This window comes from Morone saxatilis, unplaced genomic scaffold (genome assembly GCF_004916995.1).
Source record: "Morone saxatilis isolate NCDOM2014 unplaced genomic scaffold, NCSU_SB_2.0 Contig8, whole genome shotgun sequence".
In the NCBI taxonomy this organism is placed as follows: domain Eukaryota; kingdom Metazoa; phylum Chordata; class Actinopteri; family Moronidae; genus Morone; species Morone saxatilis.
The window spans coordinates 7971232-7988848 of record NW_023340257.1 but is presented as its reverse complement, the minus strand read 5'-3'; the positions used below and the strand labels follow the sequence as shown (position 1 = coordinate 7988848).

At 40.2% G+C, this 17617-nt stretch overlaps 1 protein-coding gene across 3 annotated transcripts in view; it reads right to left on the bottom strand.

Moving 5' to 3' along the window:
- Positions 1 to 16771, bottom strand: part of st3gal4 (ST3 beta-galactoside alpha-2,3-sialyltransferase 4) — a 21928-nt gene extending 5157 nt beyond the window's left edge. The window contains exons 1-10 of one of the 3 annotated variants that reach the window (XM_035680032.1): positions 16309 to 16769; positions 9375 to 9442; positions 8028 to 8099; positions 6422 to 6503; positions 6002 to 6091; positions 4581 to 4678; positions 4411 to 4474; positions 3774 to 3869; positions 2168 to 2357; positions 1552 to 1689 (exon numbers count right to left, since the gene is read on the bottom strand). In XM_035680032.1, coding sequence (XP_035535925.1) covers positions 1552 to 1689; positions 2168 to 2357; positions 3774 to 3869; positions 4411 to 4474; positions 4581 to 4678; positions 6002 to 6091; positions 6422 to 6503; positions 8028 to 8049 — 780 coding nt within the window. In that variant the 5' untranslated portion in view covers positions 8050 to 8099; positions 9375 to 9442; positions 16309 to 16769. Of the gene's footprint in view, positions 1 to 1551; positions 1690 to 2167; positions 2358 to 3773; positions 3870 to 4410; positions 4475 to 4580; positions 4679 to 6001; positions 6092 to 6421; positions 6504 to 8027; positions 8100 to 9374; positions 9443 to 16308 lie in introns of all 3 variants that reach the window. The other 2 variants (XM_035680033.1, XM_035680034.1) reach the window with 2 other exon arrangements.
- Between the last annotated feature and the right edge of the window lie 846 nt (positions 16772 to 17617).

The following is a 17617-nucleotide window of genomic DNA, read 5'->3' as shown; positions in this document are numbered from 1 at the left end:
TGTGTGTGTGTGTGTGCTACAGTCAGGACTCCTGCTGTCATTTAGCATAGGAGGAATAGCCAAGGACAGAAAAGAGAAAAATAACAGAATTAGACAAGATAAGGGAAATCTATTGGGTTAAGGATGTGAAATCAGGGTAAATATATATATTTGCAGTACTGCATTAAGTCAAATCAGTTTCAGAAGCAACATGTAACTGTCTGTACTTCCCTCCATCTTTCTCCTACTTGTCCTGCTCACCATCCTCTTCCCCGGACCCTCTCCATACAGTCTGTGCAGATGGCGCAGAGCTCTTGTTGGGCGAGACCGCTGATCGCCTGTAGGGTCGCTGCCTTTCCCATTGCTCACTCTTTTCATGCACCAGCCAGTTCTGTTTGTACTACAGTCCAAAAGGGCAATACACCCACTCTTTGACAAAAAAGGGCTCAGAAGAGGGGAACAAGCAGAACCAAAACAAAACTTGGCTCGGGCCCATTTCAGAGACAATCCCCACCAAACACACAACAAGTCACACATGGCAGATGGGTTACAATGGGCCAGTAAAAGCTTCATTCTACATGAGTAATAGTCCACGTCAAATCACAGGGTGTTTCAAAATCCAATCGCCTCAGCCAAAGAGGAGGGAGTTGAGGTCCAATATGTGGAACAAAAACAGATCAATTGGTACACAGCAAAAAATGTCACGCGTCATGTTTTCTCATTGCAAAATCGCTGCTCTTTGGTTGTAGTTTTGTGAGTGAGTTTACGGTTATAATTTCACTTTTGTTTGTTGTGTTTTTTTGACGATATTTCCTCATTCCTTTACTTTATCCTTTTATTTCATATGTTTCTTTGAGCCAAAAGTAATAAAACATGCTCAGTGAAGATAACCTAAACTTTGACCTCATAAAAAAACAGTGGCGGTCACAAAATCCAGACCTTTTCTCTGAGAAAACAGTAATAATCAGCTTGGAAACACTGGAAACTGTGCTTTTTCTAAAAACAGAGCATCTGGTTAAAATTTACACACTATTCTGGCTTTCCTTCAAAAGCCAATTATTTCCGTGAGATTCACTGTGCAGCCCAGAAGACATGCAGAGCTTATCTTGTAATGAGATGCCAGAGTGCCAAGCAGAAGCTAATCTTCATCATGTTTTGCAGTAATTGGATCTACAAAATTGCTATTGACCCAGCTACATTTCAAGAGAAATGCCTCTTGCAGTAACTGTTTATCACAGCGCTCAAAGCATATCACTCGAGGAGCTGTGGCTAATCAGTGGATGCTCCATCCAGCCTTGTTAACATTCATGTGGGAAGTAGCGAAGGGCAAAAAGGGAAAAAAGGGAGGTATGAGAGACAGGGAACAAACAAGAGAGAAGGTTCTGGTGGGAAAATTCAGCTGAAAATGCCAGAAATGGTCGATATTAATGAGCGGCAACAGAGGAGAAGCATCACCACCACAGTTAGGTTTGAGGTCAACAATTTGGTGTGGACCTGAACCAAAACCTCTTGTGATATGCACGCCTGCAGCTTCATGATTCCGACTCCAATGAGGTAGAAGTGATCTCTCACCTGTTTACTTTTGGGATGCAGAGGGATCCGGAGCAGTCGGTCGGCAGTCTGGTGCAGGAAGTGGGGATCCAGCACTCTGATTTTACTGACGTCACCAAGCCAGATTTGGGGAGGGGGCTTCCAAAAGCCTTTCCTGACCTGGAGTGCACACATAAACATGGTGAAAGATGAGACACAGGATAGGACAGGAAAAGGACAGAGAGAGAGTGACAGATTTGCTATTTTTGGTAAGCACACTGAGTTCATTTGCACAAACAGGGATGCGATTGAACCTATGACTCCCTCGTGTCTGGAGGCAACTAAATCAATGTGCAAATTAGCAAGTAATGACCCTGCAACTATTAGCAGTAGGAGGCCGGAGGTGCCGGGAGCAACAGAGTGAAGGGTGTCTGAGATGGAAACTACATTTAACTCTGAAGGGCACTGGCATTACTGAAGTTGAACCTTTTAAGTATTTATTCCTGATATGGATGGCTGGCAAGGGCTGAAAAAAGAAGCTAAGAGGAGTGTGTTTATGTGAAGCAGAGGGGGAGGGAAAGAAAGGAGAAGAAAGGCATGTGGCTGTGTGTGTGTGTGTTTGTGTGCGAGAGAGTGCATTCTCACACATATCCTGTACCCTCTTCTCATTATAGAGGATCTCTTTGAGCCACCGTAGATCTTGCTGCTTGAAAGGCACCATGACCATAAGTGTTCCGGGCTCGTTGTGCAGTCCAGGGTTGTAAGAGGCCGACTCGGGGTAGAAGAACCTCATGGTGGTCTTGTTTCCTACGTCCTCCTCATAGCCTCTCACTGGGGCATCATTCAACCTGAGGCAGGGGCACAATACTGCATTCAGGGACAAGAATTTTCAGGTTTGTGTTCTAAAGGATTTCCATTTTTGCAGTTTTTTGTTTAATCGCAAGCATAGTCAAATCACGACCTTTGAAATGTTGAGCATAAAGGGCCAAATTTTCAACCTGTGTCTTTTGGTGCACTCCCCACCTCCGCTGTATTTGTGACAGCGGCTAAACAGCTTCTATCGGGGCAAGCAGTGCAAGTGTCCTGAAGCTTTCAACACTATAAAAGAACTATAAATGCCGGACTGGTAGTAAGTGGTGCATGTCGATTGTTGTGTCCTGGTAGCATATTGATGTTGGTTGTGTGCCATTAAGTCAGCAACCAGGATGTTTTCGTACTGAGTTCCTTCTTCTCGCTCCACTGATGTAACAAATGTAATAAAATAATAAAAAGGGCTGCAAACAGGACAACTAACTCGCACTATAGGGCTTAAATATCAGTATGCGCTTCATCCAAACAACCCCATATAATATAAAAGTTCTAAAAACCACATAACTCATTCCTTTACCAAATAACTAACACAGTAACAGAGACTGAGGCCTTGTTTGGTTGAATGATTAGTTTGCACTTTGGAAACTCAAGTCTCGACAGGTTTTAATAGAGTCCAACGGTGTTTCTATGACAGAAATAGGCTGATGACGTCAAAGTCTCAGGCATGCATTGAATTCTGAATGTCAATAACCTTACTCTACTTGGCCAGGGAATGATTAGCTTCTGAGAAGAGAGGGAGAGATGTGAGGGAGAGGGGGTTGATGGGGGGAGAAAAATGCATTGTGGCCAGGCCAAATTCTGGCTGTTTGAAAGAGGCTTATAAAAACTCAGAATGCATGTGTTCATTCCAAGGCTGTAAAGTCAGATTTGCAGAGTGTCTTTGTCCCTGTGTAAACTAAATGCTTTCTTCTCTCCATTAGAGAACTTCACTTGACCCAAAAGTTTGCTAATTGCTGAGCGAACAGCTCTATGTCAGGGTCAGACGGTCACACAGTCGGATAATGTCCATCATTAGTCAGCCAAGTGAATTCATATCGTACTTTCACCACATTCCCTTTATAATTTGCAAGGATCAGTGTGTTCCTTACTTTTCAGTGCTAACAATCCTGAAACATGAAGGTGGTTATATGAAGAAGTCTTGGGTTTAAAAATCGTATTACTATTTTTAATTGGTCAGACTTTGTAAGATAGAAATTATAGTGCAGTCACATTCTAAAAATGCACAGCTTGGAGTGTAATCAAAATGTAGTAAAGTGAGTTTGTAAAACTTGTACTTCCTCTTCGGTGTGTACAGCATGTCAAATAGTTAGCAGTAATAACGACAACTGACAACTATGACAACTTTCATAGTACTTATAACAATATTTTTGTAGGACGTTCTCCTTTGTGCTTACCGAATGACCACGTCATATTTGTTGATGATGCCTCCCAAGGAGCTGTTTTTAATGGCAAAACCATTGCCTATGACTGCACAGGTTCTGCATTCAAGGCTGTGGAAAAAAACACCACACACACAGAGTTCAAATGTGGCACATTTATGCTCATGCATAATGTTTCCCACAGGTCCTGAGATGAGTTTTGTATAGTCAGAAACCAAATACCATCCTTTAGAAACATAACTCACAACTTATTCATAACTATCACTAGAGGATGCTTTATTGATTATGAAGAACAGTTATGTGGCTCGATATAAAGCCCTAACTACCTAATGGTACATAACCTAAAAGTACCTATAATCCCAGTAATCATGAACACTAAACACATATTACAGGATGTACCAAAGCAGGAACATGTTTTCAACCACTAACAAAGTTTAGAAAAATATTCCTGTTGTAGTGTTAATTATGTGTGTTATTACATTTGTTGGTGCCAATCCTTCATTATTAGCACTCTACAATGACTATTGTTCTGCACTATGGAATCAGTCAAATAAAATTAAACACAATAGGGGCTAATAAATAATTGAAACCTGGGTTATTGGAATAAAACGCTGACCTTTAATATCAAAGTTCCAGGTTGGCTTGCACTTACTTTTCAATGTTGGCTGGCAACTGATAATTTGCAGTTACAGCCAGGACTTTCAGTAGCAGCAGCTCTGGAAGGGAAAGTGAGAAAGAGGTGTAGATGTTTGAAAATGTTGAAAGAGAGTAGAAAGAGTAGACTGAGCAGAAAGAGCAGAGGATAATGTAAAATCAACCTACCACTGCCCTTAATGCCATAAGGTAATGCCAGATTTGACAGATGCTCCCGCCAGAAAAAATCCTCCAGTTTCAGAAAGAGCTGTGTCTGTCTGCTAATGCTGTATGAAAAATGTCAGAGCAGGATTTATAACATTAATACGGCAGCGCACAGGGTTTCACTGTATAGATGAATTATGTTACAGGAAGGTTTGTGGCAGGATATGAATGAGGCGTGAGACAGTAGGGATGAAGGACTACAAGCACACAATGGACAATACTAACAGTGATGCCAAACAGAAGTGTTCATTCTGGCTCATGGAAAGGCTTGATGTGCACTTTCCCAAATGTACTGGTATCTATTAAGTAGGTAAAACAGACCCATAAGCAAACCAGCCATTTACATGATGTCATTCATTCAATAGCAATTTCCCTTATTAAAACTTGCTGTTGGTATTTATCTCCTCAGGAGAGGGAAAAAGAAAAGAATTTCGTTGACAGAGCCTGTGGAGTGAGACAAATGTGTCAGGTTATAATATGTGAAACTGTTGCTCTTCTGTGTTCGCTGGCTTCAGACTCCAGCCGTTTATGACCTACTGTCTTTGACAGTGAGTCTCTTAGACATTTATTATCCTTGTGTGCCAGCTAGCTCTTCGCAGGAGATCAGGATAAATCCCAGGGAGGGATCTAATTAGAGAAATGTCACTGTGATTGCCTAGAAGGCCTCCCTGTGACTGTAATGACTGATGTGAAAGTCCAAGAACAAGCAACCAGCAACATCATGTGAGAATGCAAGTCATGTTCTTTTACAGGAGTGAACACAGAGGACATGAATCTTGACTGTTTAAAAGGTCAAAGGGCAGAAAGTGGAAGGTCTTCTGAGCTGAAGAAATAAACAGTGACCTTAGAGGAGGTTGGGACACACCACAGATGGAGACCATATCACTATTTTGTAACAGAATAGAGCCCACAAAAAGATCAAAAGTAAATATACAGCTGGATAAACTGATAATAGAGCAAGAGAAAATAAATGAGAGGGGGGTCAGGGCTGTGGAACAATGATTATTTAACAAGGCAGAACCTGAGGAGGACAAACAAGCTATTGTCTGGCTCTGAAAAATGCAACTTTATCAAGAGCTAATTCTTAGCCAACATTAGGTTTTACATCAACTCTCCCTCTCAACCATTTCGTCAACGCATTCCACTTGAGTTACAGAAACTTACGGCAATGATGATGATTTAGATGGAAAGTCATTCTTTATAATAAGTCCTGTTCTTTCTCACTAAACTATGCTTTTCCTTCAAGACTGCGAAGGAGCAGTCCTAACAGTTCCAAGAAGCCTGGCACCTCATGTTCAAATAAAAATGTTGGCATACCTTTCTCCCTTAATAAGCCATCCACTCCCTCCAGTTTGCAAAAAAAACACAGACATGCCATTACTCACTTAAAGTTAAGGCTCTCCCACTTCTTCTGGGTTAGCCAGCCACCACACAGCGACTTGCTACTGTTCAGAGACTTGCTGGTGCCTCCGTAGCTGAAACACAGACAATCACCACAACTGGCATGAAAACTGCTGCTGAATCCATAAAAACACAGTGTGCCAGTAACTTGGTCCAGAACACTCAAAAAGTGCAAGAATGGGCATATGTGAGGACCTAAATTGACCAGCAGCTCAAACCACCGGATGATCAGAATGTGGGTTGTCTTCTTAACTTTTAGTGACTCAGCACTGCACAGACCTCATGCTTACTTTTTTCTTTTACCAGAAATGGGCATTTATGTAATTGTGTGACCTTAATACCAGGGCAACTGAGAAAAGAAAGAAGAAAGAAAGAAATGGTTGTGTTAGCGTGTGTGTAATTACCTTTGCAGTATGGCATAGGAACAGTAGTATGTGACAAAGGAGATGAAGAAGAGGAGAACTGGGACAAGCCTAAGGCACCATGCTGGAGTCAAAGAGGAAGAAAACAGAGGCAAACATACATGTATTAAAAATCTGTATCATCAAATTTCACATACCACACAGTATGACTTAAAAGTGAGATTTCAATTTGTTTTCATGTGAAAGACACTGCAGTGACTAAAGCTGTCGTGTAATATAACCTCAAGCTCAACCTCATTGCAAACAGGTGTAGTACCAAGATCAGTAGTGAAAAGTAAAACTGAAATGACTATTAATAGCTTTCCAGTATCTGATGCTATTTTGAAACAACTACATTAGTCTATAGTAAGCACTACAAACAATGTGGTTTCCGTTTAATAACAGAGATTGACATAAAAAATTCAATTTAAACACATTAACCTATTCAATAAGACTTCTTCTGCAATTACCAGTCACATTTTAGACACATGAGTGAAAATTTAATATGCACTGTAATCACAAGTTCTGTGACCTTCGGTTTGAATCAAGATTGAGTGAGTGAGAGAGTGAGTGAGAGAGCGTGACTGAGAGCGTTAAGAGTTTTGGAAAACCCCATAATGAGTTGTTCAAAGACAGGAAGTGTAACCACATCAGCATTAAAATATCTTCAAGATACTCATCGTCTCTATTTCTTCCATTTATAGATATTACACACACTATGAATGTCTGTCCTGTACTGAATTTCAGTGGTATGCTTTTGAATTTTGACAGTCAGTATGAGAAGTACATTTACCTCCATGAATTCATACACAATTCATGTGTGATCAAATATTTTAAGCTTATTAAGCAAATTATCCGACTACAGCGGGACAGGACGATTTTATTTACTTCTTTCCAAGAGTTAGTTAAGAAGATTGATATCACCTGATGTACTCTAAATATGAAGCTGCAGTCAGCAGCTGGTTAGCTTAGCTTAGCAAAAAGACTGGAAAAGAGAAGACACAATAAAAGCTGTAATGATCGGGCTCTTGCATACCGCGCACGTCAGGGCCCTCTGGGGTTGCGTTATGTGTCAGCTGTTTCCAGTAGGTGGCGCTTTGACAATGACAGATTAATGGTACATAGATATGTTCAGGGCAGGACTCTTATCATGTGAAGTTTTAGTGAGACTGGACAAAGTACACTTAAGTAATGACAACTTCCTGTTTCTTGGCACTTATACGCCGTTTGATGCACATGTACAAACAGCCCAACTTTTAATCCTGAACATCTTTAGACTGCACTGACCAAATCAGACGTACATCCGATAAATTCCCGCGGAGGAGTTCAAATACAATGTGAAAAATCACTGAAATTCCAAATTTCAAAATGGCCGACCTCCTGTTGGGTCCAAGAGACTGTATTGTTTGTCTGGTCATGATACACGCGCTTATCAATTGTCATCCATTTCTTGGTGTGTATAAGCCATTTTGCGACTGCCATATGACCCACACAATACGGAAATTTCTCCTAACACAGCAAAAACACTGTTGTTGCCAACTGTAGTAGTAGATGTTTAGCATTAGCTCAGATAAAAAAAATAAAAAAAAATCACAGCAAAACAGCTTACTTTTAGTTGCCTTCTGGGACATCTTCACGTGCTCCTAGGGCCTCTCATGTCTACATAGTGCATGAGGTTATCCTGGTGACGGGTACGCAAAGGAGAGAGACCACATTTGTTAGCACCTCCTCTGAACGGCTATCTTAACGGCTTTCTAAACTACCTACTCCCCTTCTGAGCAGGTGGTTTGAAAGAGGAAAGAGGAAATGTTGTAAACTTATATACACATCAGTTAATAACACACCCAACCACACACACACACGCACTGATGCAAGGAAGCAAAAAACACAGCAGGAGGGTGCACAGAAAAGAGGGGAAAGACACTCAAAAGAATAAGAGGTAAGAACAAAAGAATACAAGAAAGACAGAGATAGAAGCTGAGAGAGAGAGAGGGGCAGCAGATGAAGGCTGATCCGTTTAAGAGGATCTAAAGCATCACATCAGCTTCTGCACTATGCTTGGTTCAACTGTGCTTCGGAGAGTTCAGATTACGGCTTAGATCAGATTAAAAGGCATTCAACGCTACATACATCAGACTATTTAATGCACAATGCACATCTTATCCACAATCTTCCTGAGGCCAGAGGCATCTATAACCAAGTAGTTGCACTGAACATGCCTGACGCTGCTTCAGCACTTAAAATCAATAGCACACTGCAGAAGAGCACAGCTGAATATCTATTTTTAAATGTCTATGTATGTGTATGGTTGTTACATTGCAACAACAGTAATCTAATACTGCTGTAAAGCTGCTAGTAAATCATGGCCACTCAAAGTTGGAGACAGCAAGGGAGTGGAGACCACATGATCAATTAACACCACCACAGGGACGTTCTGCAGATTTTACGCTGCATTATGTGGACACTCAAGTCCCTCCCTGTAAACATAAAATATGATATTATACTGCAGCCTTCAGAATCAGTGTTTAGTTCTTTATAACGGAAAGGGTGTGTCTTCATCCTGCACCGGATATGAGGCTGGGCTGTCTTTGTTATCTAAGTTATTGTTTAGGAAAAGATACAAACACTAACGAATGTGTAGACAAGCAAACCTCAAACAACATTGTTGTCTTTTATGAAACAAGCAAAATGATTTTTTTACCCTCTTCTCTGTTGTGCTTCGGCGAGGTAGCACATGATGCAACTGTTCTGGGCATGTATTGGCTGTGCCCAAGTTGCTTAACCCATTAATCAAGTGACATCATTTGCCGAAAATGCTGAAACATTTGCTGGTCACAGTTTTTCAAATGTGGAAATATGCAGCTTCTCAGTCTAACCTCATTGTAAACCGAGGGAACCATACCGCCACTCATTATACATTAACAAAAAAACTACAACATGCTACAGAACATCTTACCTTTTCCCTCTTTCATTTCCAATGATTAAATCTTCAGTGGTACAGATGTAATGAGGCTGACGTTCTCCCTGTAGTAAAAGCAAAACATGACTGACGTGACATGAAAGCGAATGGATATCTACACAATTAACTTGATAACCTTCTTTTCTACTTGTCACTGAACTAAAAACGAACTCCTAAACAGGAAACTCCATAAATGAACTTCATATGCATTATCAAATGATATACGTTAAAATACAGGCATACGAGCCGTGATATGGGCTGATCTTTTCATTTTCACAGATTTTTTTTTCATTTCATATTTAATGCTGAAATGATTATTATGGATTTATTATTGGTTATTTGGACTGATAGTTGGACAAAAAATGCAATGCAACTATGTCAGTTTGATGGGAATTTTATAGACTTAACAAGCCCTATACCTATAGCCCTATCACCCTCTATCAAATTTGCCTATCACCGCCACCCAGCATTTTTGGGAGTTACAACAGCTGGACATACTGTAGCTCCCAGGAGCATGAAGCACAGGAGGCACAAAAGGCACCGGACCTCCTCACAGACACCACAGGCAACACAAGAGCAAAGCAGCACAATAGCTGACTGTGTGTGATACAGTGTGTGGGGGAGGAGGGTGGATGGAGGGCTGGCTGGGAATCGGAGAGCAGAAGGGGTCAAGCACTGCACTGTGCAATGCCATTAGGCGCTCTGGGCCGGCTGACTGACACTGTAAGTTTTAGCCCTGTCAGAAATGCCCTTCACCCCTGAGGTTCTTAAAGCATTTCTACAAGACGAAGTGTGGATCTCGAAAGAAATGCAAACAGACCACTTAAAGAGCTCAGTCACACACTGTAGTGATTAAAGATGAGTCAGGGAAGCAATTCTGGCAAAAGCACTGCATGGGAAAATGTTAAGTTCCTTCTTCCCAAAGAAGGTTAGGGCTGACAAAGATGTTAATGTTTAGGTTATTGTTGTCATTAATTAAGCTAATTACAAATAAGTATGTATATCACCATACTTGGGGTGGTATCAATATGAGGTCTATTGTGTTGAGTGAGGATGTAAACAAATAACTTATTAGATTCATGTTAATCAATATTACTAATCAAACTGATGCATGAGGAGTGTACCTTGTATTAATTTTGAGTTGTGAGCATGTGTCTTCACACACACACACACACGACAACCACCATGACAAAAGGTCCTTGTACCATTAATAATCATTAAACACAGAATGATGCAAGACTTAACATATTTATTGTAAGATTTATGAAGTCGATATGAAGTCCTTGCAACGTAGTCGGCATAGACATAATTGATGACTCTAAATTACCTTCTTCTCTACGCCCCTTTCACCTTCTAGCTGATTTCGCTCAACAACAGACACACCCTCTAACGAAAATCACATGTACATACTGCTCAAAATAGAAAATCAACCCTAAAACACATAATCCCAGAATTTAATCCAGTGAAAAGAGCTAAATCTGGTGCCCATTTGAAACGTTTTGAGCGATTTATGAAGAATAGCTTTCAAATAAATTGGAGGCTATAATCAACCCTTTTTGGTTCAAAAAGCGTCTGCGTGAGAAACAGCATGTTCGGGGAGCCATGGGTTTATAGAATGTACAGTAGATGAGACGTGGTGATTCCCTGTGGGGGGGGGGGGGGNNGGGGGGGGGGGGTTATGACAATGTCAACTTTCAAATAATGAAATAACACCCAGTTTGAAATCAGATCAAATGAACACACTCGCAGTACAAGGGGAGGTGTTGATAAAGAGACACTTGAGTTCATCTGACAAGGGACACATACAGACAGAAAAGGTTAGGAACCACTACACTTACACACTGGGACAGCTGAACACCTATTTCCACACTTATGACACTGCATTTTGCTGTATCACTTCTGCTGTAACTGACATGGACCATAACTGTTTCATAACTGATGCAGCTTCATGTTTCTCTCAACCCTCTGTTATCCACAATTTAGAATTTTATTTTTATTTTTTTCCTTCCATTCTTGTTTGTCTCAAGAGGAAATGTGTTTCAGAAGTCCCTTGGAGTTTTGAATTTCAAACTAACTTGTGTAACTACTATATTCTTAAGCATACACAGAAAGTCAACCAAATTATTATTAGAAAGTATTATAATATTTGGAGTTATGCTCTCAGGATGTTCCCCTATTGCTCAAGATAGCTAAAGATGATTGCCTGGAACATGGGGAAAGCCTTCGATAATGTAACTGTTTCCCAACAGGAACTCCACCAAAACTAAGAAAAGCAGGTTTGCTTTCTTGCAAGACTTCATGCCAACTCACACTAATCAGATCACATCTTACATAGTCAAGCTCTCTTAGCCAGCAGCATGTGATTCATACTGGCGGTGAAGTCTTCTTAATGATGGCGACAGGGCACTCTTCTTGATGTAAAAATGAAATAAACTGTGGGTATTTCTATATGTTTTGAGATTTTTGCAAATATGATGGAAACGACATTGACATGAGAAATGAGATATGATGTTTCAAAAAAGATTTGCATACCTAATATATCATGATATACATGGCATTACAATCAGAATATCACTTGTAATTTTGGTAAGTAGTTGTGTAACTATCAATCTGACAATAGTGTGTGTGTGTGTGTGTGTGTGTCAGCACACATCCAGGAAACTCTTTAGTGACTCAGTATGTTTGCCCTACTCACTGCTTTGGAAATCTGTCTGGTCGTAATTATGGAGAACGTTTGCTCAGTTGTATTTTGGCAGAAGCTGACCATTTCCATTTGGTCATCACAGACGGTTCACACACTAACATACTGAACCAAGATTCCTTTTTTTTGGGCCTTTGCGGTCCTTCCTAACTGCAATGGACCACACATTGTGACGCAACTATAGGTAGTTGTTGTGCATGTACTATCCGTGTAATCAAAGAACAAATGGCAATGCAGTAAGAAAGACGATGGCTGCATACTGAACTCTGCTAATATGATAAGAAAAATACTTTTATTGTTACGTAGTTACAAAGTGTGGTACACAAATAAAGTAATCCCACACAGGATAGGATACAATTCAACTGTGTAATAGTGAGATTAGATCAAACTTGAATAAAGACAGTGACTAATTTACTCTGGAAGGCTGTTTTATGAGGTGGGAGCTGTAGCAGGAAGTCTCATTTGTTTTTTAGTGTTGACCTTGGGATGGCATGCAGGGTTTGGGAGGACCATTTGGGAGGTCTAATCTGTGTGTATGGCAGTGAAAGGTCCGGAATATGAGAAGTGAAGGTGAACAGAATAACATTATAATCAATTCCATATTCAATGGGATGTGACTTTCAAAAGGCAACACATGCATTGCCTTATCACTGTCTTTTTCATAGATAGAGTTTATTTTTGTTGTTAAGAACCACTATTGTTCAGTTAAAAATCTGACCACTCATGTAAGGAGATTTTTACCAGAAGATATATATTAACAGAGAAAACTTCTCATTACAAAAGCCATTCTTATAATTAAGGATGGATTAGCCCATTTGGGGATCTTGAGGCAAAAAAAAGAAGCTGTGGGTCCTGCTCCTCCTTGTGTCCTGCACCCTTCAAGTAAACAAATCAACACATTTATTCATCACATTGTTAAACTGAAATAATGTGATTCCACAACAAAACCGAGGTCTAGTAAAAGGCCCTTGTCATCAGTTACTATTGTAAATATTCATAATTTATGAAATGTACTCTTATAGGGCTAAATGTGACTAAACTCAATAACAAGATGTCCCCCAAGGACTTTTAGAGGCCTTCACTGCCGTAACCAGCGTGCCAGAGTCTGATTACATTTCCATGAGATGAATGTTTTGAGGGCAGATGCGTATTCATCAGAGTTTTTAAGATAGACTGATTGATTCAAGCAGGACTGAGTCATAACTGCAAAGGGCATACTGTGGTCTTTCAGCTAATTTGCTACAAGTTGCCATGTGCAGAACATCTCTGAGCCCCATTTAATCACAACATCTGTGCACTTGCCTACATGTATGTTCCTTCTTGCATATCTGCTGCGACAATACAACAGCCTGAAAAAAAGAGTCATATTTATAAAAGAAATTAAGTCAATATTAATAATATATTTAACAACTTGGTGACACCATCAACAATTTTACCACAGTCCCAGTTCTAACATTTGGAACTAACATTTTTGGATTATGTTTTCAACACTCATAAACATTTAATCAATACTGTCTCAATGTGCCTGCCAATTTTCCCACCATAATAATAAAAGTTAGACTTTAGACAACCATTTTAGCTGTTTTTTTTTCTACTTGTACTGCCTTTAATCGATGGTGACAGATGTAGAATGACAGGAAAGGAGGAGAGAGATGTATAAGACACAGCAAAGGCACATCGGTCGGATTCAAATCCGTCACTGCTGCAGGAGGACTTAGCACTTAATTAAGCAATTCTCTGCAATGCAAGGAACTTGTTTAGTTTCAGATGACATAGAACACTAAATAATTTACCTTTAATGAGGAAAATATCTAAAAGTCTTTTGGAGGGAAATCTAGAAGACACAGTTAAGCCCTCCCCTAGTTAAAATGTTATATACAAAGTGCCAAACATCGCACCAGCCTGTGGTGAAAGAGATAAGTTTTATCTTTTAATTGAAAGACCAGTGTGTAAGATGTTATGGTATGTAGTGGTTTAGTTGCGGATGACAACGCCCTTGCCACACCCTCCCGTTCCAGGTTTGTTAGAGAAACTACGCTACTTGCGAAAGGCCCTGTCTAGAGGCAGTGTCTGGTTTGTCCGTTCTGGGCTACTATAGAAAACTGTTCACCATGGCGGAGGCTGATGTATACCTTCTGCCTGATCAGTACCGTGCACGTGTAACTCCTGCCCGATCCGTACTGCCAATGTGCGACTCAAGAGAGGTGGGTAGGAAATAAGATATCTGTTAGCTACTATCAGCTTCTGCAAAAAGAAAACTGTACACCACTTCTGCTAACATTAACTAACTTATCTGAAACGTGTGCTTGTTGTACAGTACCACAATTTGATTCGATCAGATTTGTACATTTTGTACAAATATCCATATGGTCCATGGTTGTCTCAGAAATGCATCAAGAAGACTTTAAACTGTATCTGTCACATTCTGAATTAAACACATTGTTTCTTTTCTGGAGCTGATGATGGAAGATCGAAGGTAGATAACGAGTGAGCCATCTTGTTTTCATTCTCATATCTGCTGAGAGCTGCTCGGTTAAATGAATGACTGTAATGTGGCTGCATTTGCTGTTATGTGTGCTAGCATTAGGCTATTCATTAGCATGTCTAATGTTAAAATACAGTCCCATTTTCAGTCTCATTGGCACCAGCAAACACCAAGCTTCTGCCTAATTTACAATGAAGTAAGGTAAGGTTTATATAGTATAGTATAGTAATTTGGTGAGAACAGATGTGTTCACTAGGTTTGCAGCTAACTTTACAAACATTACCTCTAGTAATTTTTATGTATCGTACAGTATAAGTTATTATTTTATTAATTCAGTCCAACTGCAATCAAGGTGCAGACTAAACCCCTTTGTCACATCAACCTAAAGGCCGGACGTGCAAGCTTATCTACAGGAAACACTCTACAATAAGCTTCCGCTGTGAATGCAAGATGAGCACTTTTAAGTGATATGCTAACACTTGAACAGTGACTGTATTCAGTAATGTAAATAATTATCTTTTTAAATACTAATTAAATTGTCTACTAAAAAAGAAACAAAAAAAAAACAATAAAAGGCCATTTTGAGTTGACTAATATGTATAAAATATCATCTAAGTTCATATATGACTAGGATGGGTAGGTTTTCATATAAATGTTACAGTTTCCCCTTGAGTTTGCTGGGTTTATTAATATCAATTTTGCGATTTCTTTACATTAAAATATATATATTAAAACTGATCCCACTGCCATTTAGTTTTTGGAATTGTTTATCAGTAAGCTTTCTTTAATAAAAAGCAAAGTTTAAAATGTGTTAGTTAGTGTGACATTGTCTCAAAATATCCAAATGAACTAAAATCCAAGCCTGGGCACCTTTTTGGATAATGGGAGAAGCAGTATTGATTCAGTGTACATCATAACTGAACATCTGACATTGATTCAACAACATAACAGTTTATTGATGTGAGGGTAGCCATAAATGTAAGGGCTCATAGCCATAACTAACCCACTGCTGTAAAGAGCAACGGTGCCAGCCTATATTGGTTAAAGGTACCAAATGAAAAATTATGTAAACATCGAAAGTAGATCTGAAACAAACCAAGCATGTACTTTTCAGTTAAATACCGTGTTATATTTTCAGGAGTATGTAGCATATTGTGTAAAGTGTAAAAACTGAAATTACATTTCTTTATGACACTAGATCATATATCATTAACGCAACAATGCCACTGCAGCTCCTTGGTCTCTGGACTATCTGTATTGACCAGTGCCACATTTCCTGATTATTAGAGTTGCTGAGAAACAAAGCCGAGGCTCCGGTTTAGTGTCAGACTGTAACTTAAATTCCACTTCAAGTTAGATGCATTGCCACTGATCACAGGGAACATAATAACTGTCTGTGGTTGAATACATTCAAGAATATGTCATTATCCTTCACCAACATAATGCAGCCAAGCCTTTTCCATCCCAGTCTACAGTGTACAGTGAAGGCCTATCCATCCATCCAACCAAACAATCCGGAAAGGTAACAGACACAAATGGACAAATCAAGACTGGAGCCACACAAATTAAATTTGATATCTTGTGATCCAGTGGGGACCAGTTACACCAGATCAGTGTGTCATGCCTCCCTTACAAATATGTACAAAAACTCCTAACACACACACACACACACACAGAGAGAGAGAGAGAGAGAGAGGCTCCCCGCTGCATGTTACCTCGGGAAGGGTTTTAACAGTACTACTCACCAGCACTGCTGCCCGACAGATGAGGTTTAATCCGTGGAGCGAGCCTGTTGTCCCGTACAGTGATGTTGCAACCAAGTTCACGTTGCTTTCAGTGACAATCACTGCGTGGGAAAACGAGAAATATGTGTCCGCCAGCAAAGCGCACACACGGACAGAAGCGAGGATGTGGCGTGAGCATCAAAGCTCATCCCTATGAACAAATATAGCGGAAGCAAGAACCGCGGAGAGCAGTTTAGTGTTGGCGTGGCGGGCATGAAGTCCCCACGCAGATATAGCGGTTTACTGGAACGCTTTCTCTCTGTTACAGCGCGTTCCCCTTTTTTCCTCCCAGCACAGGGACGCATGCGCATGTGGGGACGCGCGCTGGGCCGCTGGAGAGGAAAGATCCGAATACCACGGGTGCAAAAAATGTACAAGCCGAAACCTGACGGTGCTGGCGTTGAACTTGAGCTAGAACAGGTTATTTAAATCTTCCATGTGATCTCCAGCTTATTATGATTGTTTGCCCTATGCGTCCTCGATCCGCCTCAAACTGGAACAACATCTGGAAAGACTTTGCTGTTGGCTGTGATGGGTTTCTTTTCTTTTTTTTTTTTTTTTAAGAAAGCTCTGAATGCAATAGATGGTGAAACGCAGGGCAAACAGTGGTGGAAGAAGTGCTCAGTTCTGTTACATGTAAAAGTCCTGCTGCATTCCAAATTTTGCTCAACTAAAAGTAGTAATAGGATCAAAATGAAGTACCAAAAGTAAAATAACTTATTTTGCAGAATGATCAATTTCAGAATAATATACAGTATATTAAATTACTGGATTAGAATGATTGAATTTGAATGTTGCCTGTGTCCTGCTATTTGCTATCTTGTGATCATATTATATCTGGTGAGCAATAAGGAAAAAAAATGTAAGATGTTCCTTTAATGATCTCCAGGGAAATTCAAATTTGGCACAGGACAATGTGGTGGTGTAGTCAGAGGTGTAGAGGTTAAACAGAACATTGGGGTGTGCCAGTGTTGCATCTGGTAAGCAGCCATGCAGCCTGACACACTGTGGTCTGTGAGGTAGTCTGTGAGTCAGGCCACGAGGTCCTGATCCACCTGCATTATTTCTAAGCCATACAGTGCAATGAGACACGAGAAGGCTGCAGGTCAAATGCAACAGCACTGTGGTTGACACACAAAATGTGAACATGAGCAACAACTTACCCACAGCAGCACTTTTTCTTAGCATATTGTGTAAAGTGTAAAAACTGAAATTACATTTCTTGATGACACTAGATCATATATCGTTAACGCAACAATGCCACTGCAGC